This window comes from Drosophila eugracilis, unplaced genomic scaffold (genome assembly GCF_018153835.1).
Source record: "Drosophila eugracilis isolate 14026-0451.02 unplaced genomic scaffold, ASM1815383v1 contig_2155, whole genome shotgun sequence".
In the NCBI taxonomy this organism is placed as follows: domain Eukaryota; kingdom Metazoa; phylum Arthropoda; class Insecta; order Diptera; family Drosophilidae; genus Drosophila; species Drosophila eugracilis.
This window is the reverse complement of record NW_024573039.1, coordinates 1584368-1593357: the sequence shown is the minus strand read 5'-3', so window position 1 is coordinate 1593357 and position 8990 is coordinate 1584368. Positions and strand designations below refer to the sequence as shown.

Here is an 8990-nt window from a genome sequence, read left to right as displayed (position 1 = left end):
TCTTTCCTCTACTTTATATCGAAACCCCAAAAAAGATCCTTCATAGAATGAGTACTCACTTGCCCGTCTCCTCGACAACGGTGGCCAGCATGAACTCGGTGGACTTGTCGTTCACGATGACATGACAGTCGTCGATGTCCGGCGAAATGGCATTCTCATCCTCCTCCTCATTGGAACCGCTGGCCGTATTGGTGGCCGCCTCGTCTGGCATTATCCGGCTGGCATGCCGACTACTATCCAAGGCTGTCTCCGCCAGCCGGCGGGTCTGGGCAATGTTCTCGATGACGCTGCCGCCCGTCAGTTCCGATAGATGAGGCTTGCGGGCCGCCCGCTGTTTCCGCGCTCGACTTCTCAGTGCCTACGGATACGAATACAGAAATACAGTGCTTGATACGAGTTGCACAGAAATACAGGATACGCGGGATGAAAAGAGCGGATTAAGCAATGCCATGCTGCGCTTGCATCCTGCGGATATATCACCCAAACCCCCCAACCCCAGTCAACAGCTAATGTGTGCGCGCAAACATAAAGCCCGAACCCCGAACCGATCCGACCCCGGACTCGACTCAACATCATTCTCTTAGCCGGATTGCAGTTTGCAGAATTATGCCACGGACAGCAGCAATATTGATTCCACTCGGCTTGGAAAAATCCGATTTTAATTGCGATGCCGCGGAAATCTATCTACAGATGAAACTCATGGCAAATCGTAGAAAAGTTTGAACTTGCTGAGGGCTAGAAACTTTTATGTTTAGAATGTGATGAATCTGACTTTTGATTTGGACTATAATTATGGATTTGTTTTAAGAGAACTTATCTTCATTTTCCCCCCAAAATCATTTAGCCCTTCCCCTTAACTCACCTTGAAAATGTTCCAGTAGAGAAACACCATGATAATGCAGGGTATATAGAAGCTGCTCAGCGAGGAGTAGAGTATAAAGTCGGCATTGTAGAAGGCGCATACGTCGGGCTCGCGATTTGGCGTGTTGTTAAGGCCCAAAACTATCGGTGAACCGATGGCAGCCGATATGGCCCAAACCAACAGTATCGTAAGGCAAACGCGGCGGCTATTTTTGTGCTTGGCGTACTTTATTGGCTGTGTCACAGCGATGTATCTGTAAATGTATATTCGATTATAAATATCATATAGAAAGAAATCTATATATGAGAAAGACTCACCTGTCTATGGAGATGGCAACTAAGTTAAATATCGATGAAGTAGAGCATATCACATCCATGGCTATATAGAAATCACAAACAACGTCAGGCAGGGCCCATACTCCATTTACCTGCACAAATTGCAAAGAAAAAAAAAGGTTTAGAAGGGGGAGTAGTGGAGGGACACTTCATTTGTTCGGCACTTAATCGACTGTATAGAAGAAGAAGGTAGGAAGAAGCTGACTCTATTGGAATGCCCATCCTTTGTCGAATATTAATAACAATATTTTCCCATTTACCGGCCTGCTGCCACAAATTAGTTTTAGACTCTATCTCTTCATGGACGTATGTGGCAGGCAGGAAGGCAGGCTGGCAGGCTGGCAGGCAGCTCCAAGCCCCAAAGTCCCAAAGCAGACTCCATAAAAACCTCAACAAAAACGTCAGGAATTTCCCAAGCCAAACAATTTGTAGCACACACACAAAGCCCATAAAAAAGGCCGATGTGGGTGAATGTCGATGGGGATATGTTTTTTCGGTGAGGGTCGATCCTGAACCTGACATGGCTGCACGTGTGCTGGCTGCTCTCTCTCTCTTTCTCTCTCTAGCTATACCCATTACAAGGGGGTAGGGTATATGGGAAATCATAGCTACCTGATCTTTGTTTTGGCAAAAACCAAATCTTATGTCTTGTATTTAAGTTCTCTTAAGGTCTTAACTTAATTCTGAATGATTTGCCAGAAAGTTTTGGTTTCTAACATAAACTAACCTTCAATTTTGAAATATTTTTTTGATGACAAACCACTGATTATCCTGTAACCAAGACTATAACTTACCCAATCGACCTTAACTTTTCTATCTTGTTTTTCTTCATCAATCGGTTTTGGGCTTAAATTATACAAACAAACTGAAACTTGAGCCAGAGGCTCATCTCTCCCCAGTAAAGAGTGTAAAATATTGGTACAAATACATGCACACATAAAAGTGAAAGTCAAGTGAAAGCGGAAAAGTAGAAAAGCATAGAAATGTACTAAAATAGCCAAGCAGGGCAGTAGCCGACTCAGACGTAGCTAAGCGAGCATAACAAAAGTTGAGCTTGGCTAAAGAAAGTGGGAAAAACTTTTGGATATAAAGACACACACGCACGAATGCTCATCCTTTACCCATACATGTAGACTAACTTTAACACAGACACACACACTGTTACACACACACACACTCTCTAACACACACACACTCTCTAACACACACTCTCTAACACACACACACTCCAACACACACACTCTCCAACACACAAACACACTTTCCAACACACACACACACTCCAAGTTGTGACATTTTTTACTGCTCTTCTTTGGCATCCTGTTTCGAGTCCATTGTCAGCAGGCACATTGCGTATACGAGCCGTACGCCCAGGTTATGCTTGCCTGCAGCTGAACTATAATTTATAATGTATTCCTAGATATTGACTATATATATATACTATATATAGTCAGACTCTGTTCTTGTCATCTCGGCTTAATGTTTTTTTTGTTTAGTTTTCTTTTACTGAGTTATTTTTCTTGCTACAATTTTCAGTTTATTTGCTGCTCCTCCCGCAGGCAACACAAATTCCGGAAGTAAGTAGGTTCATAAGCGAGGCTAATGTTGCTAAAGCTAAACTTAATATTAAAAATTAAGTTTTTGAAGTGTTTAAAGCATTCAATTTGAAGTTTCTTTACAACTTTGTGATCTCTTTTAAGATCTTTTCTTTGTTAGGAACTTAAAACCTAATGACTTTCTTTGAAAATCCATACCAAAACGGTGGCTTTCTTCTTAGCCAAATGTAGCATTTTGTCGAATTATTTATGGCTTAATCGTGGCAAGTTTAGCTTGGTATTGGTTTCCTTTGATTCTTTCTTCGACTTTCCCTCAGCTGCCAGGCTTCATTGAATTTTTTAATATTTTTCCAAGACCATTTGGCCTGCCCCTTACCCACCGCCCCAAAATCTATTCGAGGGGCATTGTGAAAGCGATTTCCAATTCAGCGAAAGTGTCTCTCGCCCTCTCTCCCCACTTTCTAGAGGGGTTGGGGGGTCGGAGGGTTTGCTAGAAAATGTTCAATTTATGTATTTTGTGAGCATAAAGGCATTTAAAGTCAGTTGTCTGCCGGCAGCTGGCTGGCTGGCTGGCTGGCTGGCAGCCTCCTCACCTTCCTTGGCCTTGTCTTTTTCCGGATTCTGGTTTCTGGTTTATTTTAGAGCAGAAATAGAAAGAAAATTTCTATGCTATCGATGTTGTTGTTGTTGTTGTTATTGTTGTTTGTGTGCGGTTCCTGCAGCAGGGCATAAAATAAATAAATTTATCTATTTGCACAGTCAAAGGCGAGCGAGCACACAAAAACCCAAAGGGAAAAGCTTTCAGATGCTATAGCTCTCGTTCTTGCTCTCTCTCTATCTATCTTTCTGTCTCATTCGCATCCACAGAAATGGACCAGGACAATGGAATTAGGAAAGGGAGACAGGGACACACAGCACACACGCACAGGGAGCACACGCAGACAAAGGCAAACAAACAAACACACACACAGCATTTTGATAATTGAGCTTCTGGTTTTTATAGTTTGCACGCTGATACGAAGGGAAACCAAAGGATATCCACACACACACACACACACATACACTAATACTACATCGATTTGCGTGTGTGTCTAGGTACACTTAGAAAAACTTTCAGGTTTTGCTTTCAGCAAAGGTCTTTTGTTTCCCCATTCAATGGGCAGAAACTTTTCTTTCTTTGTCTAAAACAAAGCTTCTATTTTCTTGTTGAAAAATACACAAAAAAATCTAAAACAAAAGCTTAAAATGGTTTGTTTTTTAAAAAAAGTAAATATATATATCTTATAAAAGGGGTTTTATAATAATTTAACTGAGATATTTACTACCATAAAAACCCAAGTTTATATAGAAATTAGTTCAGGAAGTCATCTAAAACCTACCGAAGCTCACACCAAACTAATTCTTAGAAAACTTTCACATTTTTCCCACTGCACTTCACTCTCTACTCTCCGGCTTAGCCTCATTTTCAGTGCAGGGTAAGCAGGTTCACCCCCCTCGCCTTATTCCAAGCCAAGTAACTATTTGTACAAATCAGGGGAACACACACACTAGCACATGTTGAGTCTTGAGGAGGGGGTGGAGTAGGTTGATGATTTCGTTTGAAAGGCTTGGCCAAAAGCTGACTTCAAATCCATCTGGGAATCGCTTTCAACGCTTTGGATCTACTACTAAAAAGTTCATCTCAGACTCTTCGTGTGCAAACACAAACCATTGGGCGTTGGGCTATGGACGAATCCAAGCTAATCAGTTTGGCAAATTTCCATCAGAAAGCCAGCCGCCTTACCAAAAACGTTTTCAAGTTGTTACTAATAAACTAAAACTAAAGCCAGAATGTTACTACTAACTAATATCTAGAGGAGATGCCAAAGAAAAGGCTAAAGGCAGGTAAAAGACTATACAGGAGAAACATTTTCGAAGCTTTGGAAAGCAGAAATGAGGTCAACCATTGCACTTCTTGTTGAAAAGTTTCCAAAAATACTTTCAAGAGAGTTTTTTTTTATAAATTTTATGCCTTTGTTTCAGTGGCAACCCTGCTACCCTAGGTGAAAATGAGTTTAAAGCCGTTGGGCCAGCAGCAGTCTCTGCCTCTGCCAACAGCGGCGAAGCTCACAGCAATCGATCAATGCCATTCCAGAATGGCAGCGTCAAGATCAAAAGTCCAGATCCTGGCAACCAAAGGGCATATGCATTGTCCACAAAGCCAAAAAACGCCAACCAGCGATGGACTTTGCTGGCTACAAAGGGACACAGCCTGAGTCTCTTCCCATAGCAGATTAAATCTTGAACTCTGATCAGATCACAGCCCATTGATCATTAACTTAAGTGAGTCGCTGGCCTAAAAATTAACCAAAGGCTTGGCATTTCTCCTTGAAATGGTAAGAAAAAACATGTAAAGGCGCTTTTATGCTTTAAGATGGCAATATTTGACATTAAGATCTGGCAACGCTTTCTTAAAATGATGAATTTAATTTGTCTGGCAACTCTTAAGCTCTGTGAGAAAATTTGCAAAAGGTTCACTAAGGCCAGGAGGTGTACCCCTTTTGGTATTTTTCAGTGGCAACCCTGAAAATGTGGGTAAAAATTAGTATAAACTTCCACAAGGCGTTTAGTAAACTCTAAACGAAGCACATTTTCTAAAAACAGCGTGCATTGGATTGAAGTTTAACCTTAAAACTTAACCCTTTTTTAGATTGCCAAAAGCAGAGGCTTAATTAACAATCTGATTGTGTTAAAACTGAAAAGATCTTAAGTTAAAGAAAATGTTTAATAATAAACGCAGAGGAATCAAGCGTCCCGCTGGCGAATCAGATGAAGCCAAGGAAAAGCCCTGTTCGAGGTAAGGACTCTGCTCAGATTGGTTTCTTAGCAAGAAAATTACTAATTTTTTTCTCTGCTTTCTTTCGATGGCCAATCAAGCCAACAAATGGACTCTACGAAGAGTTTGGAAGAAAGTGTTTCGGCAAAGAAAGAAATGAAATTGTCCTCCAATCAGAAGCAAGACAAGCCAATTGATTCCGAAACGAAAGCGGCTTCTGAATCTAACAATGAAACCGATTCAGAGTCAGCTGATGATGTAGATTCTTATTCATCTTCAGATCTAGATGGCGATGTTGAATCCACTTTCGATTTGAATACAAATTCAGATTCGGATAGCGTTGAATGCCCACCCATTGCCAGCGATGGTTCTCTAATCCTAACGAACAAGAATTGCCTGAATCAAATGTCAACTTGGAAGCAACTAAAGCGAGTCACCTTAACTGGTAACCAACTGGAGAAGATCCTTAATGTGCCGCTCTTTAGGGAAACGATCATTGGCTCGTTTGTGGTGTTAAAGGCAAACAGTGGACCAGAACTTAAGATATTCAAAGTTCTGAGTTTCCATCCGGGCAAGAAGTTCTACAAGCTGGGCAATAAGTCTACCAATCTTGTGATCAAACTAAAGACTGCCTTCATGGAGCGTCATTTCCTAATGAGTGATGTGGCCAATGAGCGACCCACACGTAAGGAGTTCATCAAATGGTATGCAGTCCATAGACGTTATAGCTTGGCTTTGCCAACCAATTTGGAAATCTACGTAAAGCAAATTCAAATCAAATGGGCCATGGAAATGGGAAACTTATTATCGTTCTGAAACGAATTGGAAAAGGAAAAGACTTTTGTCCTTTGGTATTAACATTTTCTTTTCTGGCAGCAGCAGCAGCAGCCGAAGCAAAAACCTAGATATTGCGGTTTTTAATTAAAAGGAAAATTGGTCAGAAAGCTGAAAAGTGAAGGGGTTTTTTGGGTTTGGGGTTAAACTGCATATAATATAACCTTACGTAGCAATCGTCGTCTTCTCTTTCACAGAGCCATCGGGTCCTCGGCTTGCTCACTCAACAAATCGACGGCAAAGGACGCGTTAATTAGCCGCCATTACGCTACTGCCCGTGCCCCTCCTCCTCCTCCTTCTTCTCCTTCCAATCATCACCGCCCACCAAAGAGTCGCTGTGGATATTTGCTTGTTTGTATTTGCTTCATAAGCATTTGCAGTTGGCAGGTGAGGCGACGAAGCGGCGAATTGCGAATGAAGCTGGTGACGATGCGTCTGTATCTGTGTGTCTCTCTCTCTCTCTCTCTCTTTCTGGGTATCCTTGCAGTCAAATATGTGAGAGTGTGTGTGGCAGTGGCATTTCCTTTATGCCTGTCAATTGCGCATTTTATTTGCCAGTCTCGATTTATTTCATTTCGCCGCTTTGCCTTGCCTTGCCGCTTGTTTTATTTGCCCCACCACCTTTATTTTCTTCATCTTTTTGCTTTCTTCTCTGAGTGCTTTCGTTGGTATGTGTTGGTGTGTGTTGGTGCGTGTGTTGGTGTGTGTTGGTGTGTATTGGTGTATTGGTAGGCGGCAAGTGTAATGAAGCGGAAGCGGAAACGAATTACTTTGTAACAGTCGCTGGAGCCTTGACCTTGGCCCTTCTTTCCCTGCGGGAAACACCATGTGCGTGTTATATTATGCATCTTAGCAAAGGAACCCAAGATCCAGGACCCAAAAACCAGATCCAGGGGGTTGCCGTCCAGGAATCATAAAAGACCCCTGAGGCCGTGTCGCACGTGTCCCAAGCGTTGCAGGTCTCCTCTCCCGTTTCATCTAGACCCTCTTCTTCGTTCTGCTGCTGCTGCTGCTGATGCTACGCCTGCTGCTGCTGCTACGCCTGCTACTGCTGCTTCTCGTTTTGGCTATTAAAAGTTTGACGGCCCCGGGCGTCACTTAAATTGTTAGTGAATTGAAAGTGGCCCCAAAATTGTTCATTGGAGCAGCAGCAACGGCAACAGCAACAGCAGCAGCAACAGCAACAGCAACAGCAACGACAACATCAACAGCAGAGCAGGACAGAGCAAAACTTCCTGGGGAGAGTCTACGAATACGTGGGCGACCAGGTAGCCAGGGACAACATGGGGAAAAGTGTCATTGAGCCGACTGGGAAATTTCTATTTAAAGTGCCAACGTCCAACGTTTATCTACCCCGGAATTGGTTTTCCTTTGAAACTAAATACACATTACTTCTGGAATCTCAAAGTCTAAGACTAAATTTAGAAAATTTCTGAACTGGATTCAAGATCAAGATGTAAAATCCTTAAGCTGCGGAAAGGATATATATCTATATAGAAAAAATATCGAATTATCAAGCATTTTAAATGGATTTTCCGCATTGAGCTCGACAAGTGGTGGACTCGGATTAAATGGTGTGTCCAAACCCTGGCAATCCTTAACCATTGGCAAGTCAATTAGAAGCCCTTGACTTGCCCTCTCTGCTGGAGAGGGTTGCGGACTGGACTGCGGCTTCAAAGAGGGGAAAACCCTTTCCCTTTCCCTTTCCCTTTTCCTTTCTCTTACCAAAAAAAAAAAGAAAGAAGAGGGGGAAAAAGGGAGCTATGCCAAAACGCTTGCCAGCCATTAAAAGCTTTTTAAAATTAATTATAAAACCGAAAGTAGACACAGAAAATTTCCCAAATAAAACGAACAGAGCCTCTTCTCTCTCTGACAACCCTTTTCTCATTTTGCAAAAAGTAGATATTAGAACGGGGAGGGGGGTGTCCTGTCAGCTTCCTCTTCTTCTTGCCAACATTTCTGTTCTTTTTTTTCCTGGCGAATTCAACTTCAAACAGATTTTTGATACTTCACTGGGCAACCGCAGGTTGGGCGATGGCAGGTGGTGGCAGGTTTGCCAGCTGTGGGGCGTGGGCGTGGCAAGCAGAGCATGCGTAACAAATTGTGCACATTATGTGGTGCAGGAAAATAGTTGCCAATGATCCCAAACTCAGCCAAACCACCCACCCATTCGCCCACTTGCCCAAGTTAAGTGTCAAGCTGAAAGGGAAAGTTTTCCTGATTTGGGTTCGCCATTTGAGAGTCCACTTCTCATCCGTGGGTACTCTCCTTCCTTTCCTCATCCTCTTTGGCTAAGCCCGTTCTCGGTTAGACAGCTTCATTATCGTCTCATTAGAAGAGGAAATCCAGTTCAGGCTCAGGTCAAACACTTTCGAGTTGGTTTCAGGTTCTATGCAGTTTCAGGGACAAACTTTAGTCTTAGATTCTTATTTGACATTTTTCAAGTCCAAAAAAAAGGGAAATTAGAATATTAAAGAATAGAGAAATCAGAAAAAAGAAAGAAAGCTTAAACTAAACTTAAACATTCTGAATGGGCTTCTTTTTCCTTTCAGAAACAAAGAAAATCCCCCACGCAAAAAGGTATCACC

At 42.4% G+C, this 8990-nt stretch overlaps 1 protein-coding gene across 6 annotated transcripts in view; it reads right to left on the bottom strand.

Annotated features, from left to right (window-relative positions):
• Positions 1–8990, bottom strand: part of LOC108105013 (dopamine D2-like receptor) — a 94719-nt gene that overhangs the window by 5713 nt on the left and 80016 nt on the right. For all 6 annotated transcript variants that reach the window (XM_017211408.2, XM_017211407.2, XM_017211410.2 and 3 more), the window contains exons 5-7: positions 1180–1289; positions 863–1115; positions 60–358 (exon numbers count right to left, since the gene is read on the bottom strand). In XM_017211408.2, coding sequence (XP_017066897.1) covers positions 60–358; positions 863–1115; positions 1180–1289 — 662 coding nt within the window. The remainder of the gene's footprint in view (positions 1–59; positions 359–862; positions 1116–1179; positions 1290–8990) is intronic.